The sequence below is a fragment of the Rhinichthys klamathensis genome, unplaced genomic scaffold, assembly GCF_029890125.1.
Source record: "Rhinichthys klamathensis goyatoka isolate OS25496 unplaced genomic scaffold, OSU_Roscu_1.1 h1tg000092l_1, whole genome shotgun sequence".
Classification (NCBI taxonomy): domain Eukaryota; kingdom Metazoa; phylum Chordata; class Actinopteri; order Cypriniformes; family Leuciscidae; genus Rhinichthys; species Rhinichthys klamathensis.
The window spans coordinates 1,247,763-1,271,245 of record NW_026606631.1 but is presented as its reverse complement, the minus strand read 5'-3'; the positions used below and the strand labels follow the sequence as shown (position 1 = coordinate 1,271,245).

The window sequence follows — 23,483 nt, the reverse complement described above, 5'->3', positions numbered from 1 at the left end:
GCTCGTAGAATATTTTGATGCACGAGTTGCCGAGATGAGATAACCTTTGACCTTTTCAAAATAGCGGAGAGCAACGTGAGAGTCGTGAATGGTAAAAATATGTACTATTCATGATCTAGAAAATTTGATAAATCATTTTCTTGCTGTAGCAGATGACTTAAAGCTGCAGTCCGTAGCTTTTTCCCTTTTTGTCGCCATCTCTGTTCGAAATCTGTAACTGCAGTGATTCGCGGAATTATCATCTTTACGTGGGTTGTAAGTCGGCATGAAACAGCGCGGATGAACACAGTGCTTTGAGGCGAGTGCTGCTGTCAATCACCGCGCTGTGTGGATACTGTCATACAGAATCGCAGATTCACTTTTTGAAAGCTTTGAAAGCTTGACCAACATAAGAATTTTCACCGGAAAATGTCTTCTGAACAAGTAACATCCATTTTTGTTCTGATCAACTAAGGGGACATGACAAGCGATCGTTAGATTTAATCAGCGCGATTTACAGCAACCGTGCAAATTATAGCCTACTTTGTTCTCAAATTGTTCATGTTAACATCAGCATTGCGTTACTAACGTTATTTAATGTGTTTTATGGTTACCTGTGTAGTTCAGAATTCATATTCTCCATAATAGCTAAACGAGAAAGGCACAACAAAGGAAACTCCATAACTGTGTGAATTAAGAAAACGTACTGTTACACGATTGAACTATTGAAATGTCTTACTTGTTCAGCAGAAAAAGCCGTCTCTTCTTCCGTTTTGAACCCCTTCGGGAGTTCACGCACCTTTCAAAAGCCCCACCGATGTGTATCCTTGAGTTCGCATGAGACGGTTTCTTTCTCTTTTCACCTTAAATCCGAAGTACGAAGTCTTTTGGGTTTTATAACTGGTTAATCTCCAGTTGACACTGATGATTGTTGTCTGGATCTTTCTGGATCCCCCATAAGTTTAATCATGTAAAGTGCTGCGAGAAAAGCCCATCTCTACATCTCGTCACGCGCAGTATAGACGGCTAGCCGAAACTCCTTCTTTATGTGTACGGGTGTGACGTAATGACGCAAAGACATGCTCGAATTTCCCGCGAAAACCCACCAGTACCACTGGAATTAAAATCATTATTACAAGCTAACCGTTTTGAATCTAGCTATGGCAAGCAGATAGTTTTGAACACTGGCTGAAGATGTTTTTTTTTTAATAATTAATTTGAATTATTTTTAACTTAAAGTTACGGACAGCAGCTTTAAGCAATCTAAAATAGTTTTAGCTAAATAACAGGTCTGGATCTCCATCTTTTTACCACATTACGACAACAAAAGCACTTGAACGCAACACACTGGTAAATACCAGTTCACAAGTGGAAAATATCATATTTTCCATAGCACGTGAACGCAAACAAACTAGAATCATTAAAGCTCTTTTTCGCATCCTCGTCTTTGTTTTTTTATATTGCCTGCGTTTAATTCGCTGGATTCCACGGGAGATCACACTATAAATAAACTTGTAATCGCTTACTTTAATGTACTCAGTGTTTACTTCTGTATGACAGCGTGCTGTATGACGTCTTTTTATCGTTCTTTTGCGCATGCGGGTCAGTTCAGGACATGATTTGTTCACACTAGAATCTGATATTGGCCACATTTAAAACAACAATGTAAAGAGGTATATAACAAAAATCGAGTCTGAGCAATAAATCAGAATTGAGCACTAAGGCTCGCTGTGTAACTTTTCCATAAACTCGCAATTGCGAAAAATAAAGTCAGAATTGTGATAAACTCGCCTTTTGTTTTAACGCAATTCTGACTTTTTTCTCGCAATTGACAGTTTATATCTTACAATTGTGAGAGAAAAAAAGTCAGAATTGCAAGATTTGTAATACCATATCCAATGGTCAAATAACTCATACAGTCTGTGGCTGTCAGAGAAAGATAACTCTCCATACCAGCAGGTGGCAGTAGTCTGTATTTGTCATTCAACAAGGGAAATTAACTGAAGATGAAAAATAAGAGTCTTCTTTGTGTGCCCTCTTCACTTTGTAGTTCGCTTGCTTTTGTCACTTACATTTTTCTTTTCATACAATAGTTCGCTAAGCTAAATTGTCAATCGTGGGTGTGTTTCCCAAAAGTATAGTTGGCTAACTATGCTCAGTTGAGCTGTTAGTAATGATGGATCTTGCGACCATAGTTGCTCTTGGGGAACGCACCCCCGGAGTGATCCCTCTCACCGACAGACTCCTCCGCGGGTCAACACGCTCACTCATCCGAAAAGCCTCCACCGGCGGTCCTGCTAGTGCCAACAATGTGAAACACACTGCTAAATCAAGACTTGCAGATTCTCAACAACTTTTGCTCACTTTGCATTGGCCGATTGTCGGCTTAGTGTGTCACAGCCTTGACAGAAAGAAGTCGATGAGAAATCGATTTTGAAGCCAATCTACTATGAATGCCTATTCGCACCAAGAACATAATGAACAAGTAAAAAAATGCAGACGAAAGGTCAAGAACAAAAGCACTCTGGATTAATCTGGAAAAGAAGAGCAAGCAAAAAACACTCCTGTCCTGGCATGCAATGCTGCTTAACTCTGATTGTTCAGTGATTTCCCAAAAAAGTGTTAACTTTCATTTACGGATGGACAAAGTTAAATTTTTCGTCTGCATTTCCCAAAAGCATCGTAAGCGTAATAGAGGGTTTGCATTGGCGTCACTTTCCCGCGGGAACACGCCCCCTCAGCCGGACTGAGTGGCAGAAGAGCTGCTGGGTTACTGGAGTTAATAGAGGAAACTGCGAAAACACGAGGAAAACAATCGATTATCAGTGTAAACTAAAGGTTGGACTCGATATAGTGTCCCTTACAGCTTCCCAAAGATCCAGTGATTCATGGAAAACACCTAAATTCAGCATATTGACAAAAATGATAACTGCAAATCCACCTTTCGCTGCCTGGATTCCAGTCGTTTCTTTGAATCGCAGCGATTCATTTGCTTCTCTGTTCTGTAGCTTTCGGCCGTCTGTAAAAATATACCTCAGATTTCTTGTCAAATCTAGTTGTTTTAGATGTTTTGTGTGTTTTCGCGGCATTCACACTGAAAACCAATGCTGCCGCTCAGTCTTTCTGCCACTCAGTCACTCCGGCCGACGGTGACGTCATACGCATAACCTCTTTTGATAGGACCATTGGTGCCAGTTCTTTCTACCATCTACTCCAGCTTGGTCTGACTCTGAACAGCCCGTTTCTCTCAGAGCGGCAGATCCTTCCAAAATGTATCATTTCATGTCATTTCCAGACTACAGTGTGACGGCAAACTCCAAACTGGTGGTTGTGACTGCTGGAGCCCGTCAGCAGGAGGGCGAGAGCCGCCTCAACCTCGTCCAGAGGAACGTCAACATCTTCAAGTTCATCATCCCCAACATCATGAAGTACAGCCCCAACTGCATCCTCCTGGTGGTCTCAAACCCAGGTATGACACAACGGCTGTCCACTGAGACCGGCGCCGGCATTGAATGTCCTTTTGCAATGAATGGTTTTAGTTGACGGCGTGTAGCTTCAGAAGCGTAAACAAATGTTCTCTTGTCTTCAGTTGACATCTTGACTTACGTGGCCTGGAAGTTGAGCGGTTTGCCCAGGAACCGTGTGATCGGCAGCGGCACAAACCTGGACTCTGCTCGTTTCCGTTACCTGATGGGAGAGAAGTTGGGCATCCACCCATCCAGCTGCCACGGTTGGGTCGTCGGAGAACATGGAGACTCCAGCGGTGAGGACAGCAGAGATGATTAGGAGCACAGATGTGTTTCAAGAGCGCAGTGAATACATGTAAACATCCCTCTTCTCTTTCAGTTCCCGTGTGGAGCGGCGTCAACGTGGCTGGTGTGTCCCTTCAGAGTCTGAACCCTGACATTGGTACCGATAAAGACAAGGAGGACTGGAAGAGCGTCCACAAGATGGTGGTTGACAGGTAATTTGCAACCAATTAAACATCCATACAGTGGTTTGGTACTTGACACTTATATTCGTCTCAGAACGACATAGAGAAAGGTTTTAGGGAGAGAGGCCAAGTGTTAAGAGTCGTCTCTATTCGTTTGTATATGATCTGTAATAAATGTATACTATGTGTCGCCATTAGAAAGCCTATAAATCAAGTCCTTGCGTAAATGTGTTTAGTCTGGACTCGTGGTTGTTTATCTGTGTTTAACACATAAATCTGGTTTGCTTTGGCAGTGCATATGAGGTTATTAAACTGAAGGGTTACACCTCCTGGGCGATTGGTATGTCTGTAGCTGACCTGTGTGAAAGCATCTTGAAGAACTTGCACAAGTGTCATCCAGTTTCTACTTTGGTCAAGGTGAGATTCTCATGTTTAGTTCTGGTTGACCTGCTGTCTTCATTAACCAAATATTGTGAACCATATTTTTTTGTAGTAGAGACAGAACATAAGTTCGTACATGTATAATAATAAACTCTGTCCCAAAACCGCCGTCTTATGACAAAATAGGCAGCTACCTTCTTAGGCAGCATCAAGTGAGTGATTATGGACAGCAATTGGACCTATTTGATGCAAACTTGAAGCACACAGAAGAACTAACATTTACAGTTGGTTCCAGTAGATCTTATGTTAGCATGTTGCTAAGCTAACAATCTTATGTACTGATCTGAACAACTCTTCATGGACACATGAAAGCTTGTTTCCCCAATGGAATAAAAGAATTTAAAAGATAATTGTGACTTTATCTTACGATTTTGACTTCCGAATTGTGAAATATAAACTTGCAATTCTTACTTTTTTTTTCTTGGAATTGCGACTTTATAACTCGCAATACTGAGTTTTTTTTCTCATAAATCTGACTTGCAATTGTGTGTTATAAAGTCAGAATTGTGAGATAAAAAGTCGCAATTACCTTTTTTTTATCCTGTGATAAACAACAAAATACACGCGTGTCACAAATAGTGCTCATCGCTCAAAGCGCATTCGATTTAACGCTCGCAGCTGGTTCGTTATGTTAGCGTTTTACTAAGCTAACAAAGTGCAAACGCATAAAAAAAAATGGGTGCAGTGTTAATTGGTCTGATCTATTTAATGTACCAAGTGATCTGAACAACACTTCATGCACAGCAACTCCTACAAATGCCACAAATAGGTGTGATGTGCACAAAAGTCTTTACTAACGTTCACAGTTGGATCCAATAGATCTTTAGTTAACATGTTGCTAAACTAACAAACTATAAATGCACAACTTGGATTTGCAACCTTTTGGTGGATTTGTAAGTACATAGAACTGTTTCATCTTCCCATGCTTTATTACTGAATATAGGCCTACTCAAAATGTATTGTTCCTACGTCATTATCTTAGCAACATGCTAACGGCAAACTCTGTTGGAAGGCATTGCAGAGTTTTCAAACCACTTGAGTTTCCTTGCTGAAAAGTTCTATTGCACTTTCTGGGCCCTATCATACACACCGCGCAATGCAGCGTCAGGCGCGACGCAAGTGTGTTTTGCTAGTTTCAGCCCGACGCAGTTATCATTTTCATGTCCTGCGCCACGTTGTTTAAATAGCAAATGCATTTGCGCCCAACTGTGCGCCCATGGGTTGCTGGTCTGAAAACGAGGTGTGTTCGGGCGCATTGTTGGCCCGTTGCTATTTTGAGGGAACTGAAATAGACTGAGACATTGACCAACAAAAACCTGGTCTAAAGTCAATGGCGCAATATATTTTTGTTGTTATTTAAAGGGGAACTTGGCAACTCTAGCCATTTCTTCACTGATTTTCGCTTTTGTTGTCGCATGTTTTCTCATCGAGCTCCCCCTACAGCTGTGGGGCGTATATTTCACAACACTGTCGTAAAAAAATTCACTTCCTCCCCCTTTTGATAACTAATGATCGTTGCTACGGAAGAGAGTCAATCAAAACTAACTTTAACTGGAAAATAACTTTATTCTAGAGCTGCCATAAAGCCAAAACAATCTGTTACTTTAATTTATTATTTACCTATTATCACTGTTAAGCCGCTTTAGAACAATCTACATTTTTTAAAAGCGCTATATAAATGAAAATGACTTTTTCTTTCTACCGCTGCTCATGTGCATTTGTTATTATCGGAGCCGGCCAACTTTATCGTTGGAGCTATGTCTACCGAGGTGGGTAATTCTAACCGGTATTGAAGGGGGCGTGTGTGTTTGTCGAATTGCCGTAAAGCAGTTCGTGTTTCTCGCTCGTTCTCGCTTCTCACGAGACTTCCTATTTCCAACTTACCGGGACGTTAGTCCCCATGTTGCAAGGTTGATTTTCCACCTGGGAACGCTGGGGGGAGCGGGGAAAGTCACCCATTTTCACCAGAACAGGTTATTTAACCATCCAAATGATTTCCAAACGGTTTTATTAAGTTGAAATAGTTGCCAAGTTCCCCTTTAAAGGGCGCATTAGTGCACTTGCGCCGTGCGCTTTAGACCATTAGCTTAGATCCTTAAAACAGCGTTCATATTTATCATAATACCGGTAGACATTTCCCTCGACTGTCCATCATTTTGGTCTAAATGCTTCTCAGAGTTTGTCACAGTGCATTGTGTGATTTTAATTATCCTTGAAGGGTACACTACATGCCATGCCGCTTTATATTAGGCCATAAAGAGGCAGAATAGTTATCTTTGAAACGGCCAGTTTAAAAATGTTGGCTAGATGCTAAGCTTACTGAGATTTGGAACAAAGCTATAAAATGCCTACCGGGAACCATTGTTTGACATTTGTTGTGTATTTACAGGGAATGCATGGTGTGAATGACGAGGTCTTCCTCAGCATACCTTGCATCCTGGGTAACAGTGGCCTGACAGATGTTGTCCACATGACCCTCAAACCAGACGAGGAGAAGCAGCTGGTGAAGAGCGCCGAGACCCTGTGGGGCGTTCAGAAGGAGCTGACCCTGTGAACCGCCGCCTTGTCCAAAATGTAGCCAGTGTCACAAAGTACAAACCTCAATGAGTCCTGCCTATCAATCTCCTGGCTTCATAAACCTTACTGCCTTTAACCATTAGAAATCTACACGCCAGTCTCAGACCTTTAGACTGTAACACTCCTTATTTTAGAGGTTTTAGCTCTGCAGAGGCGAAATCGTTTATTCCTGTTGTCTTTACAGAGATCATCACCCTTTGTAAACGTTCGTGTCTATGTTCACACTATTGTTATTCGAGTAAGAAGCACTTGCGAGCAGGATGATGTGCAATTTGAGTATTTTATTCTGATCTGAGGTCAGCTAGCATTCCGTACTTGCATCACGCTAATGATAATTTCACCAAGACGTAAAATCAAAGCTGTTTTAGTTTTACAAAATATCATTGTGTGTTTACATGTACTATAAAACGATAACGTGCAAAAATCAGCTCAATATACAAACCTGTCAACGCCAAGTTTTACGTTTTTAGGCAGGCTTGACATCAAATTGTAAAAAGACATGCGCACAATAGTCCTCATTTATGAAACTAGCAGAACGAAAATCAATCTGTGTAAATCGTTTGTAAAACCATTCTTGCGCAACTTTTTGCATTGCTTTAACAACAAACCATTTTAAATTTCTGAATTCGAATTGTTACAGTACATTAAATGTGACTGCTAATGTCAGACTGGTTTTGAATTGTCACGTTGCTAGTTTACTTAGAATGATTTTACGATCAGAATTTCTACATTAAATGAGACGATTAACCGAAGAATGGTTTAAAGAATGACTTTGAATTGTCGAGTGGAATGTGACAGTTGACAATTATTTAACAAATTATTTAGAAATTGGTGGTTGAACTGAATGTAATTGTTCAATTTGTATTAAAATTGCTTTAATTTCTTTTCATTTAATGAATTAAAGTAATTTGTGCTGTGCATGTTTCATGATTGAGGTCTATTGACTAACAGGACAGATTGTGAATAAACAGTGTTTACATGTTAAAGACAAATTGGCTTTACGGGCTTAACACGTCGTTAACATAGTTAATGTACACGTTGCAAGACTGCATATAAACACTCAATGTGACTTTGAACTGAAAATATATATATATATATATATATGGAAATAAAACCTTTTACAATGGCTACATTTGTTGTCTGTTGTCTAAGCAGAATTCATTGTAAATTATGCTATAACAAAACTATATCGAGGTGTTAAAAAACTACTTGTAATTGGTGCAAGTAAGTATGTATGCATCAGCTGGAAACAAAATGCTGTTGTCAATGTATTTTTATTTCTGTTAGTGTTGGTCCATGAGAACGCCGCACTCCAGCCGAGTGGTAAATGCACAGCGATGGTTATAGCTGTTACTTGAAGCGTGTGACTGTACAATTGAGACGCAGCCCGTAACCGAATAAACAATGTGACTAACTACAAAAGCTGTTTTTCTGTGTTTGTTCTCTAGACATAATAATTGTACTGAAACAAACTGGGTTTGTGTGAACCATGTTGTTTAAATAATCTGTCAAAAGTGTATTAAAGCATTTCCAAAGGTGCATTAAATGGCATCAATATAAGGCTGGTCTTGAGTTTAATACCTCAAGGTCAAAATACAAGTTAGCACAGTGGGACCTGCCAACCATTTATTACACACACTGATATGAAAACATGAGGCAATTGCTTCACAAATCTATCAAGATGTTCTTTTATTTGATCTGCTTGACAATCTATAGCCTGGAACAAATAAGAACAAATATTAGGGGGGAAAGTCTCTACGAAACAGCAACGCAAGTCTTAAAAATGTAATTCACATCCCAAAAGTGCATTAAAACAATTGCAACTGAAATCCAACAGGTAAGAAAAAAAAACATCTAAAGAATTGTTAATATTTTAAACCCATTTAGAAGAATAAACAGTCAGAAAATTGAAAGTACAGTACAACAGTTTATAGCTTTTCAGTTTTCAAAACAAACATTATTAGTAACAACCCATACTTGGTATACAACTAAATGATTTACAGTTATTACATCATAACGATAAATCTGGAACACCAAATAGTTCCCAATTGTGACGATAAATAATAAATTCAGCAAAATAATTGAAATATAAGTCATCACTGTTCAAGGTGAATCTCAAGAAATGTCATATTTTACCCCAAAATAAAAAAGGAACAATAAATTATATTTTGCATAAAGTAAATGAAGTCGATTTTTAGACAGTTACTTTTTTTTGCATTGTGATATTAAAGACATTTTACAAAAATTCTCGTAGTCAAGAGAAAAGAAATTATAAAATACGAATTAAATGTAATGTTGATTTTAATTCTTTTTTAAAGTAATCCAAAATGCTTGGATAAATTTTATAAATGTATTACAGTAATAACAATAAGACTTTATTTTTCTCATGTACTTAACTGTCATGATAATGCCACAATGTAAAAAATCTTAATAGTCCTAAAAATAGGTTTCATCTTTTTATGCAAAATGTACATTTTTCTTTTCATTTTTGGGGTGAATTTCCCTGTGATTCACGTAGGTATGGAGTATGACAATATTTTGTAACAGTGCCTGAATGAAAATAGGAGTAGCTATCCACATTTCTCACATATTACCTGTGGATGTCTCATTTTAAATGCATCACTCTGTATGGTTAATAAAAGTATCTAAAGCCAAAGGCGCAAACACCTGCCAGTTTAACATGAGAAGCTCAAATGAAAGTAGGAACATAATGTCTATGACGTATCATTTACTTCTAATTCTCAGGGCTAGTTTTGACCTTTTAGTGTTCAAATATCCAAATCAAGGAGGTACAGTAGCTAAAATTCTCACAGAAGTAAAATATCATAAACGGGTGAGCTCCCACTGACCCAGATCAGAGTCTGGGTCATATGATCAGCGCTGGAGTGTCAGGAGGAGAATGCATTGGTGACGGCAGGGTCAGTAAAGGTCACTCAGTCCAGCGGTCTTCCTTGCTTTCTGCATGAGCGCCCGCAGCTGGAACTGTTTTCGGGACAGCAGACGCACATGCTGAGGACAAAAACAGGACGATGTCAAACATAACATTACCAAGAAAATCAAATACAGGAGAATAAATGGCAAGTCTGTGGCAAAACCATTGTTCTCTGAAAAAAAGAAAGAAATAGACCTTGAGGAAGACCTCCAGGTCGATGACTCCTCTCCGCAGGGCTTCTCCCAGGTAAAAGATGGTGTCCTCTATAGCGTTCTCCTCTGCATACAGGTTCAGGATCTGCTTATAGAGCGGGGCTGTTGGTATGATCACGTCATCAATGTCATTGTTTTCTGATTGGTTCTCCATCTTCTCCAGAGCTTCACTCAGTTCCTCGTCCTTCTTCTTGAGGAGCTCAATGTTTCGGTCCACCTCAGCCTGAAGGTGCACAAACACACATCTAACGTCATGCTTCTACAAAAACTGTGGGATCTCAGTGCAGAATTTGGGAAGAACAACCTTCCCTATGGAATAACGTTCTTACCACTTCCTGGTCCAGGCGGGACACCATGTCTTCCAGCTTCTGGTGTCCTTTCTTCAGGTCTTCCTCTGTCCTCTTCAGGGCGTCCAGCTCGGCTTGCGCTCTGTCCATCTCCTCCTTCATTCTCCAGCGCAGTTTATCGCTCACAGCTGAGATTAGCGACGCTCGGATGGTGTCCTCACCGATGGTACCATCACGACTTGGACCTGGAGCGAGAAGACAGAGACACAAATTTAGTCCCACAGTTTTTTAGAGATAGCCAAGGTTATGAGTTTGATTCCTAAGAAATGCATGAACTAATAAAATTAATACACTGAATGCAATGTGAGGTCAGGCACTGATGTTGGACGAGAAGGCCTGGCTCGCAGTCACTGCTGTAATTCTTCCCAAAGGCGCTCTATCGGGTCGAGGTCAGGACTCTGTGCAGGACAGTCAAGTTCCTCCACACCAAACTCGCTCATCCATGTCTTTATGGACCTTGCTTTGTGCACTGGTGCGCAGTCGTGTTGGAACAGGAACATCCCCAAAACTGTTCCCACAAAGTTGGGAGCATGAAATTGTCCAAAATGTCTTGGTATGCTGAAGCATTAAGAGTTCCTTTCACTGGAACTAAGTGGCCAAGCCCAACCCCTGAAAAACAACCCCACACCATAATCCCCCCTCCACCAAACTTTACACTCGGCACAATGCCTTCAGGCAAGTCCTGTTCTCCTGGGAACCGTCAAACCCAGACTCGTCCATCGGATTGCCAGACAGAGAAGCGTGATTCGTCACTCCAGAGAACACGTCTCCACTGCTCTAGAGTCCAGTGGCGGTGGCTTTACACCACAGCATCCGACGCACTTGTTGATGTAAGGCTTGGATGCAACTGCTCGGCCATGGAAACCCATTCCATGAAGCTCTGTACACACTGTTCATGAGCTAATCTGAAGGCCACATGAAGTTTGGAGGTCTATAGCTATTGACTCTGCAGAGTTGGCGACTTCTGCGCACTGTGACCCTCAGCATGCGCTGACCCCGCTCTGTGAACGTGCCCTACCACTTCGTGGCTGAGTTGCTGTTGTTCCCAATTGCTTCCACTTTGTTATAATACCACTGACAGTTGACCGTGGAATATTTAGTAGTGAGGAAATTTCACGAATGGACTTATTGCACAGATGGCAACCTATCACGGTACCATGCTTGAATTCACTGAGAGCAACCCATTCTTTCACAATTGTTAGGCACGTTAGTAGATTCACCCCAAAAATGGTTTTAAGCGAGTTATTTATATATTTTGCTGTAGTGTGTCAGTAGAAAATATCAGTTTGCATTTCCAAACATTCTTTTTGCCATTAATTGTATTAAGTTAGATATAGTCTAGTTAGATATTTTTCTGCACAGGGAGTCTGACAACAGCCAGTATGATCCACACAGAGATTAATTCCACTGTGAAAACAACCCTTTTCTCCATTATTACATAAGTCGTGCCTCTAAGAATGCCTGCTGTCAGTGAGCAGCTCAGCTGAAACGTGTCCATACTATCTCAGCCATACAGAGACCCTCAGTGTGATTACAGACTCACACATTCTGCATAGCACTGTAGTTAATGTCATGGTTCAGACCTAATGATGAAAGTTCCCTGGGGTCTGATATCCTCTTCCCACTCCTGCCACTCTAAATATACCCACTAGCCTCTCTGTCAAACTGGGGGAACCAAGTCCTTTGACCTTTACCAGCTCAGAATCTAGTTACAGGCCCAACCTTTCAGAGCGCTCCAACGCGGTCACTGTAAACCAGTCACGGAGCCGGGCAGAAGACCAGAGGTCAGGGTCAAGACGAGGCAGAGATAGACGAGTAGAGCGAATATAAAGGGTGAAGTGTGTTGTACTTTTATGAAACTGACATTAACACGTTGTCTCATATAATTCAGCAAATAGTCTAGTTAAAGAATGATGTATATAGTACAGGCATTCTGTTGCCAATTCAGATTAACTCAGATGCAGATTAAATAAAGACAATTCAGACTGAATGTTGTCAATTCTCACATTCAAATTGAATATTGCTAATCCAGATTAACTCTTATTCATTCTTTAAAAAAAAAAAATACAATACACATTAACTCGCATTATTGAATGCTACTAATCCAAATTCTGAGTAAATGCTACCAATTCAAATGAATTCAGATTCAAACTGAATACCAATTCAGTTTAGCTCTGATTCAGATTCAGGGTTGCCAATTTAGATTAACTAAATTAACATATGTTCAGTGATTTAGATAAACTCATATTCATATTGAATGTAACCACTTTAGATTAACTAATTTAGATCCGGATTGAATGCTGCTCATTTAAATGCAGAGTAAAGGCTATCAATTCACATTAACACGGATTCAAATTTAATGTGGACAATTCAAATGAATTCAGATTCAAAGTGAATGCTACCACTTCAGTTTAGCTCAGATTCAGTGTTGTTAATTCAGATGATCTCAGATTCAGATCAAATGTTGCTCATTCAGATGAACTCAGTCAAACTGAACAGCAAATTTAGATTAACTCATATTCAATGTTGCAAATGATGTACCGGTACTGTTAATTCAGATCTACACTTTTTTTTATACTTAAATACTTCATACCGAGGCTGTGGATTACAAGTAATAATGTTGAAAATAATGTTCAGTTTCTTGCACAAACCGATCGTTTCACTTCATAAGACCTCAATGTATCGTCAATTTTGTTTAGCCTGTAATGGTTTTTTCGACTCTCAAAGTGACGGCAGCCATTGACTTGCATTATGTGAATCCCTAAGGACCACGGTTTCAGCTAAAAATCTTTAGATTTCTACTGAAGAAATAAAGACACATACATCTTGGATGGCCTGAGGATGAGTAACAGCAAATTTTCATTTTTGGGTGAACTAACCCTTTAACGTTGCCACTTCAAATGAACTCAGACTGAAATTGAACGTTGCCAGTGAAGATGAACTCAGATGCAAATTCACATAAATCCAGTAAATGGATAGTTGGCAATAAATTTGGCAATTCAGATTGAAAGGATCAGGAACAAGTCTAAAATCCATTTGCTTATTCCGAGGATATTGTGATTTGTGGGTTAAAATGATATATGAAGTAGTTTATCTCCAGAAATGAGCCAGAGGCGAACATGAGAACTCACCCACAGTGGTGGCAGGAGTCTGGGAAGGGTAATGTGCAGGACCACCTGTGGCAGGGTAAGCATTGCCTCCTGGGTAAGGGTAACCTGGGTAACCACTGAAGAAGACATACACCATTACATAACCAATTAATCACACTCTTTAATTACAACACTGCCTTTTAAACCATGTGTTTTTATAACATGAGGGTTGGAAAAAGTATGAATGACCTTAACAGGTTAATTTAATATTGTTCAGGCTGTTGCATGTGATCTTTGGTCAGACTGAATCAGATTGAATCATTACCATGGGTTTGGGTTGGGCCCGTACGGAGACACTGCTGGCATTCCTGGCATATAGGACTCTGGGAGGAGGAGGAGGAAGAGGAGGAGGACACAAAACAAACACTTCAGTATGGAGCAGGGAGACATCTGCTGTTTAAAACAGGCATTACTTTGAAAATGGGAATGGTTAAGAGATCATGTGAAGCTTATTTCATATTTTCAATCTGAGCTGAAAAAATAAGTCACATAAAAGTCTAAATTTTCAGTGCCCAAAATATATGATATTACAAACATAAAAAAAAAAAAACATTTTCCTTATTACAGATTAAAGTATCTATGTTTTACCACCACGCATCCTATAAGGATATATCTCTAGGTCAAGAAATGTCTGTATCCTATTGCCAAAATCTACAAAAATTAGAAATTATATTTTGCACACAAATTTTTTTTTTTTTTTGAAACATTAGGATTTTGCACTTTGACATTATTTTTATGCCATTACTTGTTTTTATAAATATATTCAGTACAACAAATACTTTAGTCTTTTAAACTACCATGTATACTAGTTATTGTTATTAATAAAACAACTAATAAACATTTTAAGTAATTGAAATAAAGCTGAAATAAAATAAAATATAAATATTAGCTGAAAAACATTTTAACTTACTGCCTTGGCATAAGTTGGCAACAAACTGAAATAAATTCATTTAAGTTTAAGTACAAAAATTACTAAAACTAAAATCAAAATAATAACACTGATGTATACTTACATTTGTATAGTACAAATGTACTTAATTTATCATTACATTAATGAGAAAATCTGCAAAACAATCTTGACCTTCATTTTTGTAACATAAATAATATAAATTCTCTTTTTATATATTTAAAACTGTACATATCACTTGGAAAATGTTTTGTTTTCTGTAGGGATGCTCCTATCAGGATTTTTGCAAACGATACCGATTACCGATTTATTTTGTCATCCGATTCATTCAAGCTTTATATAAGTAATAATTAAGCTCTCGGTTGAATATTTTTTTCCAGATAAGTAATAAGTAAGACATTATTTATAGTAATGCTATAGATTGTTGTTTTAATTGAGAATCAAAAAAATAAGCACAACAAATATTAATTTTACAATAAACATTTTAATAAGCCGTTTAAAAAGGGCTTATCCATATTAGGATACTCTGGCTTACAAGGCTTTATGTCAAACTGGGTATAATTACAACCAATAAGGTATAATTAAACATTGTGTGGCGGTGCGGAAAAAAAGTCCAATATGTGACTGAGGACCAAAAAAATAATAATAGAAAAACTGCAACTCCTAAATGAACTAAATGAGTCTGATACCAAAATGATCAGGAAGATTATTCAGCAAGTGCAGAGTATTTGTGTCGTTCCTTCCTACGTCCTACACATGTGTAGGCAGAATTATCTTTATAAATTCAAGATTTTCACCTCTTTTCATCCCAAACATATGCGGCTGTACTGAAGTCGCTCACCATCTACACTTGAGCGCTAGAAGCGCTAGAAATAGAAATACAACATCAATGTAGTTCAAATGTATTTTGTACACTCAAATGTACAAAAACAGTGCATAATCTTCACAAAAGTGATTTAGTTGAGAGCAATGAGAGACTGTTTGATTAACATGAATGACAAGGACGACAGCAGCTTTATTAGCAGGCTTTCACTTTAACACCGAGTGCACTGTTTACGTTCACTTAAAGGAGTAGTTCACTTCAGAAAACATTGCAGGATTTTTCTCCATATAGTGGACTTCAACTGTTTAAAGGTCCAAATTGCAGTTTCAGTGCAGCTTCAACGGCTCTACACGATCCCAGCCGAGGAATAAGGGTCTTATCTAGCCAAACCATCGGCCATTTTCTAAAAAATCGAAACATTTATATACTTTTTAACCACAAATGCTCGTCTTGCACTAGCTCTGCGATACGCCACACATTACGTAATCACGTTGAAAGATCGGTACTTCCACCTACGTCACGCTTGACCTTTCAACGTGATTACATAATGTGTGGCGCATCGCATCTAGTGCAAGACGAGCATTTGTGGTTAAAAAGTATATAAATGTTTGTTTGTTTTTTGATTGATGGTTTGCTAGATAAGACCCTTATTCCTCGGCTGGGATCGAGAGCCGTTGAAGCTGCACTGAAACTGCAATTTGGACCTTCAACCCTTTGGACCCCACTGAAGTCCACTATATGGAGAAAAATCCTGGAATGTTTTCCTCAAAATCCTTCATTTCTATTCGACTGAAGAAAGAAAGACATGAACATCTTGGATGACACGGAGGTGAGTAAATTATCAGGAAATTTTAATTCTGAAGTGAACTAATCCTTTAAGACATAAACGACCGTGTTTACGACACATAAGTGTGTGTATCGGCCTATTTTAGATACTCCCAATCGAGTCACAGAATGCGATTATCGGCCGATGCCGATCGACTGGAGCATCCCTAGTTTTCTGAGATTCGCGGATGAACACACGATATGAAGAGATGCTTACGGTTGGGGGGTCCGGCAGCTTGGAAGGCCTGGTAAGGAGGCTGTGTCGTGGGTCTGGAGAAAACAGGCGGCTCCTCGCCAAACACCACGATCATGACCTGGATGAGCCCGTATAGATCTGACTGAGGCTAAAGGGCCAGGAGATAATAATGTAAAAGTTGAGTGGGAGATTTGACATAGTCCAGCAGGTTGTTAATTTCCATGTCATTTTTATTTCTTAGACATTGGAGGAAAACATTGCTATTAGAATGCAATAGTTTTGTGAGATGATGGAGTCGTACATGCTTCCACTCGTGCAGGTAGGGAAGGTAGATCTTGCCGTTGGCATCAATGTGTTTGCCGGTCTTGATCATCATCGCACTGGTGGGCTTCACAAAACATATAGGAGGATTGTAGGGATACGTATCCAACAGCCACAAGCACACGGGAATATTGTACACATTTCCTGTGACGGGAAAACCAGTTTAGTTATAAGTGTTGTAATGTTGTCTTCATCTTTACACTATAAACAATTCTCTAACCCACCTCTATAACTAACTGGTACAGTTCCTGTGAGGCTCATCAAGTCTCTGGATGATCCGTCATTAAACACTGTGAGAGAAACATCAGTTACTCGTGAAAAACTCAAAGAAGTCCATTAACATTTCCAGAGATCTACAAAGTGCAGGATGAGAGACTCTTACCGTACGCATCCATAACGGGTTTGAGGTCTTTGTACTGAGAGATGACGTTTGTTATCTCTCGGACAGTGAGATCTCTGTACTTGTATTGCTGAATATAGAAAAACAATACACTAATATAAACAACCCAATAATCTTATTAACAAATTATTGTCTCTATTTTAAAGCCTTATCAAAATTAATTGCATGAAAGTACATTGAATCAATAATACATTTCAAACTATTTAAATGTGTATTTAATCATATGTTAAGAATTATATAGCCTGTGTAATAATGTTTGCTAATTAAATCAATTTTTTATAAAATATGAATATAACTATTTTGACTTAAAAAAGGTAAAACTACTTATGAAACCACCCAAATCCAATACATACCGATCCAATAACCTGCCTAATACAGTAGATACACTGAACATAAACAAATGTTTAAAATGGTCTTGGCATCTAAATAAAATAAAAAAGTAATTACTCAAACTAAAACTGAAATAAAAATAAAGCTAAACCAATGACAAAAGCCATATACAAAATTCAAAATCACATAAAATAACTATTACTAAAATTTTAAATTAAAACTGAAAATATAAAATTAAAAGCTAATGCAAAATATAACTAAACATTACAATAGTACATTATTAATACTAACATAATACTGATGTATACTTAAATTGTATGGTACACATGTACATTAACGAGAATGAGAAAATATGCTAAGATGCTAAGTTTCATTTTCTTTATCTTTTCTTATTTTAAAACTGTAACGTTATCCATTGTAAAGTCTTATCACAATTAATTGTATGAAACTAATTTAATCAAGATATACCATGATTCAACAATGAACTGTTAAGTGTAAATATTTTTCTTTACGAATGTTATTACTGAAAGTTATAATAAAATATAACAAAACTAGGCTATGCTGACTTTTAAAAAACACTCAGATGCAGTATTACAACGATTTCAGTACATCTAATATAAATATAGACAAAAAGCCTGCCTGCTACAGTCGATATGACATTATTTCACATTTTAACACAATAAATATCAAATGCCCTTCATACTCTTCCCTATTAAATTTAAGTAACGTTAACTATTCAAAATGATAGATTACAGACATAAGGCGCCATACAAACCTTCAGCATCTTTTTAAGAGCTCCCTCGTTGACAACAGCCATGATTTACTATACAAATATAAAAAACACTAAAGTCCTGAGCAAAAAAATAATAATAAATGTGTGAAATATATGAATGTGTCTCAGCTCAGGCCAAAACACACAACAACCCCTAAACACTCGTATTAACGCCTGCTGTGTGACACAACCACACTCTAAATGTCTTAAAAACTCATTAATATAGTCTGAATTATGGCTATTTAAAGAGACTTCAATAAATATAAGTAAAGTCGACTAGCGTTCATCTCGAGAAAGATAAACAATACGAACGATGCGAACGTCAATACAGTAAGAGAGTTTCACTTCCGGTGACAGTGTGTTGGATTTTTCAAAATAAAAGTCGGACGAGTAGTTTCTGTTTATGATACATGACAATCATATATAATTCGTTAGTCATAATTCATCATTTATTTTATGCATTAAACATAATATAATGCGTATGCTCTATTTAATAGACTTTAACCGTTGTGCCTCCTTATGGACATTTTTGTCCTTTTCAGTTTTGTTCTTTGATCACTTTGCCTGTGTTAATGCTAACTGCATACAATTTGGCACAGGTGTGTATTTTTGGGGGGAATTTTACTATTTCACCTCCATTTTCTTTAAAAAAAATTAATTGTGCTATAGGTACAGATTAAAATACTCTCACTCAGTGCCTTTTGGACAAAAACGTTCCCATTGAAACCCATTAAAACTGCACTTTTTAATCCCAGGGCCATTTAACTATAAAATGATGCAATCTTTGTTAAGAGCCTTTCATTGTGTTGGCAAGGCTTCAAAATTTTAATTTTGACTATTTTTTTTACCAGATGGTGCCATTTTTCCAGGTTTTGCCTATAAAAGCAAATACTCGCTTTATTCCTGTTTTCTGCTTCGGCATATTATAGAGCCAATTGGATAAATTATGCAACGATATTTGTGTGGGTGTGTTGGTATGGATGTCAGAGTGTGGTTAGCATGTGTGTTATAAAAAAATATGTGTGTGTGTGTGTGTGTGTGTGTGTGTGTGTGTGTGTGTGTGTGTGTGTGTGTGTGTGTGTGTGTGTGTGTGTGTGTGTGTGTGTGTGTGTGTGTGTGTGTGTGTGTGTGTGTGTGTGCATGTGTGTGTTTGTAATATTGAGAGAGAAATACTCAACTGCAAATAACAAATCCAATCACTGTGTGACCAGTGGAGTTTTGCTGGGCTGGCACAATGGGGAAAATCTGTTACTGCGCCCAAACAAAATCTTACCGAAAGCTCATTTTTTGAGATATCATCCTCAAATTTGGAACACAACATCTTTAGATTTATGGCTTTGATTTTCGAGCTGTTTTAGAGTTCAACTTGTTTCATAAAATATATATTTTATATAAATTAATGTTCATAAATAATTTTCATAAACTTAAACCTGTATAACTTTTTTTTGGATTTTCTTATTCATTTTTTTGTTCATAATCTGCCAAGGGTCTTCTTTAAAACGATATCAAACATAAGTCTGTGCTCCCAAGCTTCACATTTTTATGACAGTTTTTTGACACGGACATTTTTGTCCTTTATGTACCTATGTGTAACATTTTTTAATTGAGGCACAAGGGTTAATTTTTCATTTTCTAGTTTAGGTTGGTTCATTTTTTTAAAAATGTACATTCCACTGTCGTATGTTAAACATCCACAGACAAAACCAACACTTGACAACAGTTGATTCATTTAAACTACTTTTAAATTAATGCAATGAATCTAACTTTTTAAACTTCATGTTTATTTTAATGTGAGTGTATATGTAGTGATGTCTAATTATGATATACAATAAGTGTATTAAATGCACATTTACATAGGCTATCTGAGTAGGTGTTTTGGTATAATACAGGTCAAAATAAGGATCAATGAAAAACATTTGAAAGAGCATGAATCACTAGGAAAACATTGCATCATACACATGTGACTTGTGTATTTACATACAATTTACAAGACATTTATGCTCAAATTTAACATTCACTATTATTATTTTTATACAAAAGTTTTATATACAAATCATATTTCAAAGATATTCAGCAAGCTAACAGATGGTTTCATTATGTTCGGAGAAAGGAAGATCACCCTCACTATCCAGCGTCACATGTGAGAAGTCCTCAAATGACTGTACTTTGTGAGCAGATCTTGCTGTAAATAAACAAGAATAGTCATTTTACCTAAATATCCACACCAATACGCAAATGTATTCGTCTATAAGAGTGCAAAATAATAAAGTATATATCACTTTGTCATCAAAATACCACGTTTTTCTGTTGTAAGTACCATTGCTCAGTGATAACTTCAGTTTAATAAAGCATAAAATCACATCAATCATTGAACACTTTATCATATTTCAGATAACATAAACTAGGTCTAAACTGCCTGCTTATCTGTTTCCCAAAAGCAATTAGAAGAGATTCAGGAGTTAAACTGCTCTATTCACATGTGAAAAGTGAATGGCGTGAAGGGAATAAACAGGGAAACTCACAATCTTCTGGGTCGAGACACATCCGCAGAGGAGGGATCTCGCTAAACACGGTCATCATGACCTGAATCAAGCCGAGCAAGTCACACTGCGGCTGTAAATACACCCACAAACAAACAGAAAATTGTAAATCATTTGTGTAGTGGCAGGCGAAAACCATTGCAGCATCTTCAAGCTGTAGTCTTACATGTCTCCACTCGTCCAGGTAAGGCATCAGGATCTCCCCATTGCTGTTGACGTGTCTGCTGGGCACAACCGCCATCTCACGGGTGGGTTTCAGGTAGCAGATGGGGGCAGTGCGTGGATAGCTTTCCTTTAGCCACAAACTCACTGGAATATTGTACAGTTTCCCTAAAGCACAAAGTGTAGAAGTGTTTTGCTTACTGCATAACATGTTTCTTGAGTGTAAAACAACAGGGAAGGAAGTCTACTTATCTTTATGGTCTAACTTACCATTAAAAAACACCTTTATAGTTCCAGTCAAACTGATCAAGGTCTTTGCTGTGCCATCATTAAAGACTGTGAGGAAATTACAGGAAAATGAAAAGCTGAAAAAAGTTCATGTAGTTGGAAACATAAACATACAATCTTAAGTTCACTCTTAGGTTCACACTGTAAACTTTTCTTGTTTTATATGGCAAATAACTGTAAAATAACTGTCCATTAAAATGATTGTAATATAACCAAACAGTACTAAACTGTGATATGGACGCAATATGTCTCATATGATTTTTTTGTGATGTCCATTATTAATTACAGTAAATTCAAGTTGAGTCAAACTCTTTCTGTCTTTGTAAAAGTACACATTTTTATATTAATTTTAAATCCTTTTTTAAAATAATAATTATTGTTATCATTGCTTTTATTCTGTAAAGCACCAGAACATTGTTATTTGTGGATAAATCACTAATGTGAGTGAATATTAAATTGTAATATCCCTGTGTGGGTATCTGCATATTTACATATTTAAGTAAGTCCTTTGTTATGATAAAGTCTGAATATAAATAAAGATTTCAAACTAAACTGAGCATGAATTACTAGGAATGCACTGAATCATAAACATGTGGCTAGTAAAACAAATATTTGTATTTACATAAAATATAGTAGTCTATATAGGTGATATTCATGCAATATTTCTCAGGGGTTTTTGTGATACCATTTATTAATTAGTGAGTTCAATTAAAAAAAATTGTTGTCACTGTAAAAGTACACAAAAAGATTTATTTAGCATTTTTGTTATCTTTGTATAACTTACAATTGTTTCAATTATTATACATTATTTTGAAATAAATCAAATTATTATTATATTATTCATAGTATTATTATTTTTAAAGCAACAAGAACATTAAGAATAAAATTTATTTGTAGATATTTTAGAGCCTTTTATAACATCAGCCTGTAAAAACATTTTGCTTCAAAAAAGTAGTACTTTTGCATATTGTGTAATGTATAGTGAAGTTAAACACAATGTGTAAACTTGTAAAGTTTAAAGTCTACAGAACAATACAGTTTCCAAATGCTCACAGATATTTTGTGAAAATGCTATACAAATAAACTGAATCATATTGCTCACCAAATCTCTCCAGAACTGGCTCAAGATACGGATGCTGAGACACAACCGTAGAGATCTCTGACAGCACCTTTCTCCTGTGATCATATGTCTGAAAACACGGCCACATACATGGCTTTATTATACGTATGCACTTACCTGCTACATACACCTAAAATATTTCATAATGCCATGTCGTATTTGTAAGTAACACTTAAAGGCATAGAGTAATTCACCCAAAAATGACAATCCTGTCATCATTTACTCACTCTCAAGAAGAAAGCTTCATACCGGTTTAGAACAACTTGACGGTGAGAAAATTATGACATGATTTTTATTTTTGGGTGAACTATCCCTTTAAGAAAGCCGAATTGTGAAACATTTACATACAAATAATTCTTAAAGTTTTACCTTAGGTAATCTCCGCTTTAGATCACGAACAACTGTCATGATTTCAAATTAAACACAAACTGAGACAAGTGCTGTTTAGCTCCTGAAGGTCTTACGGTGTTTTTCCACAACAGTAGGCTATACGTTTATGAAGCTCATATGAGTGCTCACCTTCAGCTCAATAAAACAAGTTATTGCCATAAACAGCCAATAGCAGAGCAGTTTTATGGAGATTTATGCAAACTGGGATGAACTGTAATCTACCAACTAAAGGTCATTCAGAACAAATAAACCGCACATACATTCATATGCGTGTGACAACCAAAGCTGGTGCTTCTTCAAAAGACATCACAAGGAAGGAAACATTCATTCATGTCAATGATTGATGTACAGCCACACTAACACACACTGATAAACAAGCATGTTGTCTTGAAAATGTTGTATGTATTATATAGTTCTATGTACAATTATTAATAGTCATGTGTTAAACCAACACAATCTCACAGTAATTCATAAGTATTTTATGAGGTGGATAATTCATACGACCTCACGTACGTTTTCTTACGATTTGTTTAGACCAGGTAAGATTAGCGGTGGTCCTTCCAGGTGACCTGGTAAACATTTTACGAATTCATGATTCACTCAAATCAAATACGAATTAGTACTGTGAGATCGGGTTGGTTAAACCAAGCATTTTTCTGACCCAATAATATGGAAACATTTGATGATGCAACATATTATATTATACATTGATATGTTATGATATGTATGTTACATTTTATGTTATATGTTATACGTATGCTATGCTATGTTATGTTATGACTAACTTTTATATTTTGCCATTTTTGGTTATTGTTACATGAGTGTTACAATTAAGGTG

The 23,483-nt window shown here is 37.2% G+C and overlaps 3 protein-coding genes across 6 annotated transcripts in view; 1 reads left to right on the top strand and 2 right to left on the bottom strand.

Moving 5' to 3' along the window:
* Positions 1-7,232, top strand: part of ldha (lactate dehydrogenase A4) — a 243,088-nt gene extending 235,856 nt beyond the window's left edge. For all 3 annotated transcript variants that reach the window (XM_056252106.1, XM_056252105.1, XM_056252107.1), the window contains exons 4-8: positions 3,275-3,448; positions 3,569-3,742; positions 3,826-3,943; positions 4,207-4,330; positions 6,744-7,232. In XM_056252106.1, coding sequence (XP_056108081.1) covers positions 3,275-3,448; positions 3,569-3,742; positions 3,826-3,943; positions 4,207-4,330; positions 6,744-6,908 — 755 coding nt within the window. In that variant the 3' untranslated portion in view covers positions 6,909-7,232. The remainder of the gene's footprint in view (positions 1-3,274; positions 3,449-3,568; positions 3,743-3,825; positions 3,944-4,206; positions 4,331-6,743) is intronic.
* A 2,172-nt stretch (positions 7,233-9,404) lies between these two features.
* tsg101a (tumor susceptibility 101a) lies at positions 9,405-18,482 on the bottom strand. Its single transcript, XM_056252104.1, has 10 exons — positions 18,149-18,482; positions 17,026-17,113; positions 16,868-16,933; positions 16,624-16,787; positions 16,344-16,470; positions 13,837-13,894; positions 13,554-13,648; positions 10,405-10,607; positions 10,059-10,298; positions 9,405-9,940 (listed from the first exon to the last, which is right to left on the bottom strand). The coding sequence occupies exons 1-10, from the start codon at positions 18,188-18,190 to the stop codon at positions 9,851-9,853; spliced, it is 1,173 nt and encodes a 390-aa protein (XP_056108079.1). The 5' UTR covers positions 18,191-18,482; the 3' UTR covers positions 9,405-9,850.
* Positions 18,483-20,090: 1,608 nt separating this feature from the next.
* zgc:123278 (uncharacterized protein LOC641569 homolog) lies at positions 20,091-22,843 on the bottom strand. 2 transcript variants are annotated; one of them, XM_056252113.1, is made up of 6 exons: positions 22,775-22,843; positions 22,238-22,325; positions 21,118-21,183; positions 20,852-21,015; positions 20,668-20,758; positions 20,091-20,327 (listed from the first exon to the last, which is right to left on the bottom strand). In XM_056252113.1, the coding sequence occupies exons 1-6, from the start codon at positions 22,802-22,804 to the stop codon at positions 20,224-20,226; spliced, it is 543 nt and encodes a 180-aa protein (XP_056108088.1). In that variant the 5' UTR covers positions 22,805-22,843; the 3' UTR covers positions 20,091-20,223. The 2 variants fall into 2 exon arrangements, with proteins under 2 accessions (XP_056108088.1, XP_056108087.1); XM_056252112.1 differs by lacking the exon at positions 22,775-22,843 and adding an exon at positions 22,625-22,723.
* Positions 22,844-23,483: the final 640 nt, after the last annotated feature.